Raw genomic sequence first — 13,629 nt, forward strand, 5'->3', positions numbered from 1 at the left:
CTCTTTCATCTAACAAGCGCACACCCAGGTTATTTCCAAGGAATGCAGCAGAAGCAGCAGGACGAGCAAACTCCCACAAGCCACACAGCACAAGTGGCTGAACATGCCCTCACTGCATTCCAGCCTCTTCAGACTCACATCTGCTTTGTGGCTGGGAGGAGCAGGGGTCTGTGTTCTGTGACTTCCACTTGGAAGTTGGAGCTAGATCCATGCTTCTGATCCATCCAGGGACACAGACAAGCAATGCTCGGCCACTCTGTGCTCCAACGCGGATCTCTGCACCCCCTTCCACTCGTGGTGCTGAAGGCCACACAGAAGAAGAAAGCAGGATAGCTGGCAAGTCCACACCCACCTGTAACCTGGACCAGGACTTACAGTGTCCAAGGGCTTCCTGCCTCATGAGATGGGCTGAAGGACCCTGCCAGCTCAAGATGCTCATACAATAACTGCACAGTAAGCAGCTGTTAGATCCAAGGCTCAAAGAGCTCGCCAGTGTGGGAAGGGCCTGGAAGTCACATGATCAGCCACATGATCAGCCACATGATAAGACAAAGTCTCTTTGAAGGGGATAGAGTCTTCTCAGGATGACACCCCTGCTGCGTGGCTCGGGGACTGGAGCAATAGCACAGCGGGAAGAGCGTTTGCCTTGCACATGGCCAATCCCGCTTCCATTCCCAGCATCCCATATGGTCCTCTGAGCACTGCCAGGAGTAATTCCTGAGTGCAGAGCCAGGAGTAACCCTTGTGCACCACCGGGTGTGACCCAAAAAGAAAAAAAAATGTGGGGGGGAAGACTCCTTCCAGACCTAGAAGCCCTAGCACTCGGCCTGCTGGAGGGACCAAGATCTCTCTCTGCCAGCCCGCCACCTCTCCTCTGTCTCACAGATGCTTTTTAAGGATTCTGCAGAATCTGGGGCCAGGGTGGGCCAGGGAGCCGCCAGGACGGATTCATCCTCTACCAGGACACAGAGATCCCAGACTTAGGGGACGCCCTCCTGCTCCTGATCTTCAGTGACTCCTATCAGTAACTGTCCCCCATCGGGCAGCTTTTCCTGGCCATGGACAGTCCAGAGGATCCAAGGTCCCACGAGGTATGTGAGCAATGATGGCACCGGCGCTCTGTACTCAGCATTTGGTGGGCCAGGTCGGACAGAGAACAGACCAAAACTGAGGCATTCCCATAGCTGGAAGACTGCTTCATGAGCGGAGGGGAGAAGGCAGATGGAACAGAGAAGGGATCACTAAGAAAATGATGGCTGGAGGAACCAGTTGGGATGGGAGATGCATGCCAAAAGTAGATAATGGACCAAACATGATGACCTCTCAGTGTCTGTGTTTCAAGCCATAATTTCCAAAAGTAGAGAGTACGGGGAATACTGTCTGCCAGGGAGGCAGGAGGAAGGTGGGGGGGGGGGGTACATACCAGCAACATTGGTGGTGGGGAATATGCACTGGTGGAGAGATGGGTGTTCGATCATTGTGTGATTGTAACCCAAACATGAAAGCCTGTAACTATCGCACGGTAATTCAATAAAATTTAAAAAAAAAAAACCCTGAGGCATCCAAATTAAAAGACTTGGGCTTCAGGAGCAGCTGAAAAGTAGCCACCTCTACCCCTCCCCTGGAGTCTGGGACCCCAAGACAGGAGGTGGAACCCAACTTGGAAGCCTGCTGGTTTCTGGTGCTGACAGGACCTCCAGGCAGAGCTGGGATGTCCGGGCTCCTCATGCAGAAAGTGCAGTGACAGAGAAGCTGTCTGTCATTTCAGCTACAAGCAACACAGAAGGTGACAAAGATGTACCCATGCTTCTTTCCCCATCACTTCAGAGGCCTGCACTGCTGCTCCCCCTGCCTGGGGCTGCAGGTCACTGCCCTGGAAGGAGATTCCCGGATACCTTCCATGGATGCCGGCAGACCACGCCATACCACCTGAAGAGACCCCTGGCGACACAGCCAGTGGTCAGAGGCAGGTAGGCATCACAACAGGCTCCTTTCCTGGTGAGACAAAGGCATCATCTCCTGTCCCAGCACCCTCAGCACATGCCAGTGTTCTGAGCATGGAAGGAATAAAAATTTTATAGTTCAGTTTAACTATAAAATTTTTTTCAACAATTTTCCATTTTTCCCGTTTTTGCTCACCAGTTCTGAGTGAGGCACAAAGGAAACTTTAGGAACTTTTCTCTAAAACTTAGATATGGAAGAGAGAATGCAGAGGGCCTAAGGGGGCATAGCAGGAATCTGGTGTATGGTGTCCAGGTCCCGGCTGGGCCCGGTGGCTGCTGACTGGGCTGCCCAGGCCGGGCTTCACTCCCCTGACCCACACCTGCTCACCTGCATGCAGCTGGGGCGGCAGGAGGCGGTGGCTAGTTCTCTCCGGAAGGCAGTTGGGGAGTGGGGGTGGGGTCTGGGAATCCCCTCTTCACACACAGCCAGTTCCATGCACAGGAATCATTGCTGGCTGGCACAGCCCTAACTGGTACGGCCAGTAGGAGTGGCCTGAGCACAGGCCCCCACATCCACCCACCACAGTCTTGTCTTCTGCTCTCCTTCACAACGCTTCTACCCAACTCAGGCAACACTTTCTCCCTGTATGCTCTTCCCGGCAGAGAGGGTCACGGTCACCCTAGAACACGCATACACCACAATGGGGGTCTAAGGGATGAAGTCACCTTGGGCAGACATAGGAAAGTACAGGTGGTGGTAACAGCCCCTGTCCACTGCTTCACTAAAATGATCCCAGCACAACGGCAAACCCACTTGAGAGCCTGCTGTGCTCATCAGCCCCTTTAACATCTCACTTAGGATCATCTTTTGGTCATGGGAAGGAAACGCAAATACCAGACAATCTGCATGTGCACTTTATGAGCAAGACACCCAGGAATCCCAGTGGCAGGAGGCATCTGGGAAGAGGAAAACAGGAACCAGGGCTCCAGGAACTGTATGAAGCAGCCAACATCCCGGGTCAGAGCAGCACAGAGCGACAAGACAGGGCTAAACACAGGACAACCACAGAAGCACTCACCGATGTGCGTCTGGGCCATGACGTCGGCCAGCCTCTGGGCAGGGCCGCTGCCCCCGCTCTGGGTGGAGGAGGAGGAGGTGGTGGAGGTGGTGGAGCCATGGATGGCCTGGCTGATCCAATGCTCCATGTTGATGCTGCCCTGGCTGGAGGTGGGGGTACCCTGGGAGTCGCCCTGCACGGAACCCTCATCTTCTGATCCAGAGGACGTGTCTGCAGAGAGGAGACAGGCAGAATGGCATACTGTGGCAAGATGCACACACACTGACCCATCCACCACTTCTGGCTCTGAACGCTTAAAAAAAATCAGCACTTTTTCAGATACTTAATTTTCCAGCAGAATGAATTTTTCCATAAAACATACCTTAAGTTTGTTTTGACACTGCATTCTTGAGTAAGGCCTACTCACCAATTTTCCCTCTCCACACTCTGGGAAGAAACAGTGTTCTCTTTGCCTGCATACTGAGCAGGGTCCAAAGGATACACCTCTAAGAACCAGCAGACTGAGGTATGCCTCAGAGAGACCCTGTTCAATTGTCCCAAGCTGTTTCCCTGAGCCTCGTTCCTTCCTAAATTCACAGTGAGGCAAGATAACCAGGCACCGCCCCAAAGGTGGAGCTGTCAGGGAAGAAAACAGTGGAGGAGAGAAAAACAGCTCTCCAAGCAGTACCTAAAATCATATTGTGGGGTTCTAAGTTGAAAGCCCACTCTACAATCCACGTGCACATTATAAAGGATCTATATTAGTCATATTATGAGAAACAAAAGCAAAGATGAAGGATTCTGCCATCTGATTTCAAACTTAATCAAAAATGACATTAATCGCCACAGTGATATTTGTGCAAGTTCAGGTGCACATGCTGAAGGAACAGAACTGAGCCAGGAAAAAAAAGAACACCTTATATGCATGGGCAACTGATTTATATGCATAGAGAACTTATACGCATGGCTTCTGATTAAGGTTCCATGGTAATTCAGCGAGAAAAAAAGGTTATTTTTTACAAATATCACTGAAATAACTGGATATCCACATAGTGGAGACAGGACGTAGACCCATACCTCAAATTAGAACAAAAGTTGGTTCAAAATGCAAAATAGACCTAAATGAAGGTCTGCAAACCATGAAACTTTCAAAATTCCAAAAGCACAGTTCATAAAATTAAAAAATGGTAAGTAAAACTTTGTCATTATAAAAACAAGTTCCAAAAGAAACTCTTCTTTTTACTGGTAATGGAACTAGCAACCACACCCTCAGAGGCTTGAACCCACAGGGACTCCGTTGTCCCGCCCAGCCCCCCCCCTCGTTGTAGGTCAGAGATCTGAGCTCTAAGCATGGTCAATTTCCTCCAGGGGAGTTTCAGGGGAATCTACTCCTCCGTGCCTTTGCGCCTTCCACCTGTACTCTCCACAGTGGCCCTTTGTCTACCTTTAAAAGCATATTGCTCCAACATCTGGATCACTGTCCTTGTCACTCAACCACTTAAGAGGACCTTCTGTATAATTTTTTTGTGTTTGTTTTTTTGGGCTATACCTGGCGGTTCTCAGGATTTACTCCTGGTTCTGCACTCAGGGATCACTCCTGGTGGGCTCAGTGTATCATATGGGGTGCTGAGGACTGAACCCAGGTCATGTGCAATGTGCAAATGACTTACTGACTGAACTATCGCTCTGGCCCCAAAGAGGGCCTTTTTAATTACAATAAGCCCATTGCTTAGTCTAGCATCACCTCACCCCACCACATCTCAGATCCTGATTTGATCCCATTCACAAAGATCTTATCCAATGCAAATTGATAAAAGTTCTGATAATCAGGGCATATACCTCTTCAGAGGAATTGTTACTCTGTCTGCCACAGAGAGCATTTTGTAATAAAAGCCCAAACCCCAATTTGCAAAGTGTATATATGATTACAGATTTGTATCCAGATTATAGAAAGAACTCATAACCCAGTGACAATTCATTTTGAAAACTGGGCAAAATATTTTAACAGATTTTCATCAATGAATTTACGCAAATGGCTAATGGATACATAAAAGCATGCTTAGCACCATTAGGAAAATATAAGTCGAAAGTACAAGATGCCATGTCACACTCCGCAGAAATGCTATAATGGATAAAGAAGACAAAGCCAAGTGCTGGTAAGACCAAGGGAGAACTGGAGCCTCCCACCATGCCAGTGGGAATGTGAAGTGTGCAGCTGCTTGCTGGAACTTGGTGTCGCGTGAAAGTTAAATGCAAACTTACCATAAGACTCATTAATTCCACAATTAGATACCTATCAAAGGTGAATGAATTATGTGCATACACAAAGATACATACATGAACACTATTATCACATTATTTACAATAGCCAAATGCTGGTAACAAGCAAACTAAAAAAACAATTTTAGCATGTGATAAATTTTGGCAAACTATAACCAGAAACAAAACAGGACTAAGTATATTGGGCTGATTTTTAAATAGCCCATCATATTTTGTGGCTCAGCATAAGGAAAGAGGACAAATAAGGCGCCCTTCTTCACTAGATTACAGCTTTTTAATGAAGAGCACTGTTAGATTATCAGCAAATAAAACAACAAAACAAGCCCAGAAAGGGCTACGCTCCTGAGGGAAGTTCTGCCTAGTACCCACAAGGTACACAGAAGCTCCAGGGCTGTGTAAGTCATACCCAGGCACAGCTGACTGAAGTTTGCAAAATCCCAAACACCCAAATACTCAACTCTGTACCTAGCTCTCCTCTCTGTGACCTGTGAGCACACGTGGCGGCTGAGAGCGCGCCGGGAGGTACTCAGAGGACTCAGATCTGCAGAAAGTGGAGGCAGAAGCCATGTGAATCCCAGGATCAAGGAAGAATTTCTAGTGAGCCTCGCCACGACTTGCATTCTGAATAATCCAACTTGGGGTTGGAGACTGTGAAACAAGAGCTACTTACGTGGCCTGAGTACATCAGGGGTTGAGGCAGTTGTATAAAGAGCAAGAGTAATAAAAGTGGTGCTGTGTATCAAGAATGAGTGAGATGTAGGTCTAGGACTGTTCCCCTAAACACAGACAGGGTGCACTTACATGCCAATGTGTTCCCATGAGCGCTTCCGGGTGGCACCTCATGGTTCAGAGGTCAAAATACCATCTGTACTTGATATGAAAAGCTGAATGACCCCAAATTTAGGGGCTGCCACATTTTCAATCTTCTAGTTTCTTAGTACAATGTTAGGACATGGTATGTTTTAAAGTATTGGACACGGAGCGGGGCAGGAGCAACTCCATCATGCCTGGTTCCTGCTTCACGTTTTGTTTTACTTAAACCTTTTTGTTTTTCTTAAAACCCCGTTTCTCCCCCCTGGCCATCTGCAAGGGAAGGACAATTGGTCTGAAAACTCGGTCTTGGCAAATAGTTTCATAATCGCTATTCACTGTCTATAGAAGCCACCCAGACACAAGCAGGTGGGTAGCTGCCAAAATGTTCTGAAAACATGTCTATATCACCTATCTGTAACTGCTTGTTTGTACTATTTGAAAGTACGTTTTCTTCTGAATTATGAAACTTGCATTTTCACTTATGTTTTTGTTAAAATTCGTAAGTACAAGCTATAATGTAAATACTGACTATAAAACTTGTGGCTTTTCCCTTGTTCAGGGTCTTGCTTGAGCCTGTGTGCCTAGAAGCTTGACCCCAGCTAGCTGGCTTAATAAACTCCACTTGTGTGTTGCATTACTGGCTGAACTCTTTGTGCAGGTTTGGAGAGGGGAAAATTATCGACACCAGACCCTAACAAAAAACTGAGGAAAAAGTTCTATACCAATCTGAGCAGAAGATCTCAAAGTCTGTTAGAACTAACTATGTAGGGGCTAGAGAGATAGCACAGCGGGTAGGGCATTTGCCTTGCACGCGGCCGACCCGGGTTCAAATCCCAGCATCCCATCTGGTCCCCTGAGCATGGCCAGGGGTAATTCCTGAGTGCAGAGCCAGGAGTAACCCCTGTGCATCGCCAGGTGTGACCCAAAAAGCAAAAAAAAAAAAAAAAAAAAAGAACTAACTATGTATACTTTTTCTGTGATAGAATGAAGAAAGTGTTGTAAGACTTGAGTCTGGATGAAAGGTTGGAAATCCGTCTTATGCAAGGACACATGCACCAGTTAGCTCTGGGCAGACAGGCTGTTTCTGGACTTGACACCCCAAAACCTGAGCAACAGGACTGTTACTGTGCATACTACCAAGAATGAAGCTCTGGTGGCAATGTCACCCGCTGCTGAGCAGGAGTCCCACTCACCTGGGGGTGTGTAGGCATCCATTGAGGTTTGTACCACCAGGGACCTGCGCTTGGACGGCATGGGCACAGCCATCTTCCTTTCTTTGTGTTTGGCGAGTGCTGCCTGGACAGCTTCTGTGTGCACGTCTGGAAGGAGAAAAGCAGTTATCCTGTGGCTCTGTCTTCACACAGAATTTGTCCCCCACACAGGGAGTGGAGGGCAGGAGAAGTTAGACTGCTAGCTCCAATGCACCAGTACAAAGACTTTCAATGACCCTGCAGACTTTTAATAATCTAGTCTGATAATATGTATCATCAAATATTACCTACCTTGGCATAAACTTCCATGTGATTTTTTCAAGGTGAATATGCTTTGATATTTGTGTACTTCTTCATAGATCACTTTTTTTGCTGCGGGGGAGGGAGGTGAGCCAGAGGGGTGACTCAGGGGTTACTCCTAGCTCTGCACTCAGGAATTACTCCTGGCAGTGTTCAGGGGACTATATAGAATGCCAGGTCAAACCCAGGTTGGTCACATGCAACACAAGTGCCCTACACACTGTACTATACCACTCCAGTTCCCGTAATACATCACATTTTGAATGAGTCAGAAAGACAGGGACAGACATAGGACTGCACTCATTTGTGGAGTACAGAATAACATCACATGCGGCTGATACCCAAGGACAGTAGATACAAGGGCCAGGGGGATTGCTCCATAGCTGGAAGACTGCTTCACGAGTGAAGGGGAGAAGGCAGGTGGAACAGAGAAGGGATCGCTGTCTGGCTAGCCATAGGATGCTACTGAACAAAGTGAGCGCTTGGTGCTTGTGAGTCACCTCATGGGTTAAAGCAGGCAAAGGTCCCACACAGTGACAGGCAACGTAGGATGCTCTGTCTTAGCTAAAATTGTTACTTCTAGCCCATGAGTTGTGTCTCCCTCCCTTGAATCTTGCTGTTCATGATTAGATTTCAGTCCTATAGTATTCCAACACCTCCGTGCACCAGTGTTCATTTCCCAGCACCAGTGTCCCCAGGTTCCCACCCATCATCCCCATCCCCCATCCCCCACCCCTGAGAGAAGATATCTTTGACAAGAGAAGACATGTCTGACAGAAGAGGAAACATCTCTGACCAAGAGAGAGGCGATCTCTAGAGGATACTGATGGCACATTCATACAGAAGAGCGACTTGCTTTAGCCTTAATGCCTTTGCCCTAAAACTTCAACAATGTCACCATCAGTCTCCCATCTCACTTGAATTTTTCCAGGTTCCTAAGGGAGCTTTGCTGGGACAGTCACAGTCTTTCTTCTTTTCTCGTATTTTTCCATTTGCAGTGAATGCAGAGAAATGTGATTAATTTGTTTCTTAGGATTCTATCTAGTCATTATGCTATACCCTCATTATTTTTAGTAATTAATCATAAATTTGGGGATTTTTATGTAGACAATGTGCTGTAATTCTGTTTTTCACACTGCCATCTTTTATTGAATCAGGCCTCTGTCCAAAATGAATTGGGAAAGAATAACATTTCTCTCATTCTAGAAAGTAAACAGAATCAGATTGGCTGATTTCTTTTTCTTTTTCTTTTTTGGTTTCTGTGCCACACACTTGGCAGTGCAGATTGGCTACTCATGGCCTGGTGCTGGGGATGGGGTGATATATTCCCAGAAGTGGTATTGCTGGCTCAAATGAGAGCTCAATGTTCCATGAGCTTTTCAGAAATGTGCTATTTAATCTGTATTGATTGGGAGGGGGTATTTGTTCAGGTATATATTATTGATTTCTAATTTTATTTCGCTATCATCTGAGAGTATACATTGACTCTTAAATTTTTTAATTTTATAGCCCAGAATATAGATTATCTTGGTGAGTATTATGTGAAAATGTGTATTTGCCTACTAAGAATATTCCAGAATTGTCATTTCCATGCAGTTGAGCTCAACTATGTCCCTACTAACCTACCTGCTGGGTAGGCCCATGTTTGATTACGGCAAGAATTCGTCCCTGCAACACTACATTTATCTACTTATTCTTGAAGTTTTACCAGTTCTTTGCATTGCAGGGTAGGGGATTGTTTTTATTTTGGGGCCACACTCAGCTGTGCTCAGGGATCAATCCTGGTGATCTCAGGGGACCACATGGGATGCCAGGGATCAAATTCGAATTGGCCACATACAAGGCAAGAGCCCTACCTGCTGTACTATCTCTCCAGTCCCAGAGTCACCAATTATGATAGTACTTTCATCTGTAAGGTCCACTGACAATAGGAACTATGAAGAATTCATCTTCATCACTCCATCTTTCATCCTTTCCACATGCTACTCCAAACTCGCCCTTCCTGTCTGTCCATCTTGCAAAGTATCACATGGCCCCTTCATTCCTGGTGTCCAAGTCCAGTCTGGAGAGATTGTTTGTGGAGTACTTCACAGGATCAGAGAAGGAAACAGCCTTCTGCTCAGTAAGCTTTCTTGCTGTGAGGCTTTCCCAGCCTACCTCAAGCAGGAGCAGAAATCAGAGCCACAGCTTCTATTCCTCCTTTCTTCTCTTCCTTCCTTTTCTCTGAGGATTATCTCACAATCCTTTCTTAAAATTTTAAGTTAAATACTACTTCTTCCATTTCCAGGAACTTATCCTGCCCAATGTAAATGTTTCAGGCATCTAATTTCTATAACCCATTTCAATGAATATCACAAATTTTGAGTGATCTCATGGTGGGGCAGGGGGAGCCTCCCTAGCAATGCTCAGGGGCCAGGGTCCCTCCTGGCAAAATTTGCCAACAGGCCAGTGATTCAGGGCCAGGACCCAAGGACGTAGTGCTGTGCATAACCTTCAATGGTGGAACTACCAGGTCACATGGGACAATGTTCAGGGCCCTTCATGGAGACACCAGGCAATGCTTGCAGGGCATGTGGTGCTGGGAATCAAACTTGGTTTGACATCATGCACCTAACCCCTGTACTATCTTGCATCTCAATCATTTTTTTTTTTCACTTAAAACACAACCCTTGGGCTGGAGGGATAGTACTGTGGGTAGGGCATTTGCCTTACCCAGGTTCGATTCCCAGCATCCCATATGATTCCCCCAAGAACTGCCAGGAGCAATTCCTGAGCACAGAGCCAGGAGTAACCCCTGAGCATCTCTGGGTGTGACCCAAAAAAGCAAAAAACAAACAAAAAAAATACAACCCTGACATCCTTACTCTCAGCCAGGAAGCTGGGTCAACCCAGCCAACATCATGCATATTCCTGACACAGTGAAGCTTCTTTTTCTTTTTTGGTTTCTGTGCCACACACTTGGCAGTGCAGATTGGCTACTCATGGCCTGGTGCTGGGGATGGGGTGGGAGGGGTCACCATGTGGTGCCAGAGAAAGAAGCCAGGTCCTCTGCATCAAAAAAAATGGGGGACAGGACTGTCAAACTATCTCTCCAGCCCCACTCACATGCTTCTCAAAGTGCATGGCCTGATCCAGACAATGTGACCCAAGCACAGATGCCCATATTATTTTCACCCACCTCCTGCCTGTGGGGCTCAGGGTCAAGGTACAGCAGTGTCTCCCACAAGGCCATTTCCATACCTGCACAGCCCAGGGTGCAGCTGTGCACCATGACACAGGCTAGAAGAGCAGAAAGTCTTGAAACTGCACCAAACTGTCATGAAGTCCAGTTTTTACCACAAGTGGGTGTCAGTGTTAGGGTGCTATGTGGGGCAGAGCAGCACAGAGGGACCTGGCCGTGTGGAATCTGAAAGAGCATACTCTGCCCTCCACGACTGCACTGAGAATGCTGTCACCGGCTCATTCCCACAGGATTAGACCCACAGAAGAACACATGGCTCGGAGGGCATGATACAGCATGCACCAGGAGCCATGGCAGGGCTAGCAGACAAGGGGAGTAGAAAGGCCTCTCCAGGTGTGTATGTGTGTGTGAGGGGGAGGGGGGTAAGGGAATCCAACACTCTGGCAATAAGAACTTACTAGAGATTGAAAGCATCATTTTCTGCATTTCTGATGCACTGTAGACAGTCTATACACAAAATGAGCCAAGTGCTTGTCAAATGAGTGAAAACCAGGGAACAGCTCCTTCCAGTAGGGAGCACTGTCGTGAGGCAGACCAGATACTTCATCTGCATAGCCTGACTCAGGGATGGGTTCAGATGCACCCAGCTCACTTTTTCAAAAGAATCCTGTCTAAACAGCTTCAGAGTCACGGTTCTCAAACTCAGACTAAGCAGTCACTTTTAACTTTGCCACATTTTTGCTTTCAAGATGGACACTTGATTAGTCATAGCACTGGACAGTACTTGGGAGCTACCCCGTAGTCTCAGCCCTCCTGCCTCACGTCAGACAGGTGCGTCCATCATCACTCCATGATGCAAAGCAAGTGGCTGCATGAGCCCAGAATTAAATGCAGACCAACCTCAATACCCCACAGCGTTCAGGGTGCCTAGAGCAGTGGGAGCCTGATCCACTGTGCATCAGGCACCAAAACAGGAAAAGTACTCTAAGTACTTTAAGTGTCCTTCCGACACTTGACATGGCTGCCATGGAAATAAGGCCACTTTACCTAAGGTTTCTGGTTTCTGGTTGGGGAAAGGGTATTAAAGAATCCACATGCTAACACTCTAGCCTTTATTAAGTAAAAGAAATGAAGTACATAGTACAGAGTTTGACATTTTTTACGTACATACTCAGCAAACAGTGTTCATTTATTTCCTTTTCCAACTAAATTTAAGTTTCCAAAGTAAGTTATTTAAAAGAAGTGATATAAGCTATTATAAAGAATTCCAGTAAGAGCTCATTACAATGTAAGGCCAAGGGTTCAGAGTGAAAAGGAAAAAATACACTACCAAGAGAGATTAAATTTCTGGCTATATAGCTGACTAGACTGATTGTTAATTAGGTCAATTATCTGAGTGACAGAATTCATGTACGGTGCTAGAATCTGATCATTTAAGCATCCCACGTCACTCGGGTAAATGGGCAGGAACTGACGGGAAGCTCAACCCTGAGCGCCAGGTCCATTCTTTGTCAGGTCTAAGCTCCTGCATGCTGGCTCAGGGGAGCCAAACCACACACCAGGGGAAACCTGCAGGAACTCTTGAGAGTCCACAGCACCATGAACGCAATACGTGACATCAACTCCATAGTAACGGTCTCTATGAAATATCCAGACAGGGGCTGGAGAGATAGCACAGCGGGTAGGGTGTTTGCCTTGCACGCGGCCGACCCAGGTTCGATTCCCAGCATCCCATATGGTCCCCCGGGCACCGCCAGGAGTCATTCCTGAGTGCAAAGCCAGGAGTAACCCCTGAGCATTGCCGGGTGTGACCCAAAAAGCCAAAAAAAAAAAAAATATCCAGACAGCACACTGAGGGCAGGGGCAAGGAGGAAGGTGCTAAGTGGGGTCAGAGCAAGCACTAATAGTGACCCCTGGGCCTCCTGAGCTTCTGGGGTATGTTTAAGGCAGCTGCAGTGCTTAGGAGAAAGAACACTTGCTGCAGCACAAGAGCTCCATCAGCTCTCATTGATGCAAATCAAAATCCTACATGTATAGGATGCCCAGGCTCATGGTCCTTCCCACACAGCTTTGCAGACCTACCGTGGCCCAGTTCCCAGCATAACCCCCAAGAGTATCAGTGAATCCACATTTTGGCCTTACCTGACCTGTAGCGTTCATCTCGTGACCCTGAGGACCTTCGTCGGTGATAGCGAGAAGCAGAGGAAGGAGTGACGGGAGGCCGGCGCTCTGGAGGCAAAGCCTGGTCCACCCCTGATCGGGAGAGAATAAGGAGATGAGGGTTCAGGTGCTCAAATGTGCTGAGAGGTGCTGTCATCAAGAAATGTACAGTGGAGGAGAACATGATCACTGACCCCTTCAGAACCAGAGTTAATACCAGGTTCTCCATCACACGTGAACAGGTGCCAGGTACCCACTCTGTTCTTGGGGCTAGAATGAGCTCAGCCCAAAGCAGAGGTCATCCTGACTCTTTATTTAAGTAATGAATACACAAACAGGGCTAATTCTTGAGAAAATGTAAAATCACCTTTGTCTCACATTCCATGGAGATTAAATTAAAAATAAATCTTACAGGATAATTTAACAATCTAATTCAAATAATCACAATTGAGTATTAGCTTCCAGCTTGGTTCACTCACAACTCTACTATGATATCTTCCTCCATGGCTAACTAGTGGAATAAACTAAGATTTCAGTGTGGTTTTGATGACTCATTGCAAAATTCTAATACAGTCAGACAAGAACAACTGATTGATACTGAACCAGCTGCCCAAATCTGGACACCCTCACCTCTATTATCCATCAGATAAAACCAAGTGCTGTTGGTTGAACTCTACAAGAAG

The 13,629-nt window shown here is 47.0% G+C and overlaps 1 protein-coding gene across 2 annotated transcripts in view; it reads right to left on the reverse strand.

The window, feature by feature from the left end:
- The window catches only part of DIP2C (disco interacting protein 2 homolog C), a 193,753-nt gene that overhangs the window by 72,368 nt on the left and 107,756 nt on the right, over positions 1 to 13,629 (reverse strand). For both annotated transcript variants that reach the window (XM_055137625.1, XM_055137624.1), the window contains 3 exons: positions 12,929 to 13,039; positions 7,288 to 7,413; positions 3,023 to 3,232 (listed from right to left, as the gene is read on the reverse strand). In XM_055137625.1, coding sequence (XP_054993600.1) covers positions 3,023 to 3,232; positions 7,288 to 7,413; positions 12,929 to 13,039 — 447 coding nt within the window. The remainder of the gene's footprint in view (positions 1 to 3,022; positions 3,233 to 7,287; positions 7,414 to 12,928; positions 13,040 to 13,629) is intronic.

This window comes from Sorex araneus, chromosome 5 (assembly GCF_027595985.1).
Source record: "Sorex araneus isolate mSorAra2 chromosome 5, mSorAra2.pri, whole genome shotgun sequence".
Taxonomy (NCBI): domain Eukaryota; kingdom Metazoa; phylum Chordata; class Mammalia; order Eulipotyphla; family Soricidae; genus Sorex; species Sorex araneus.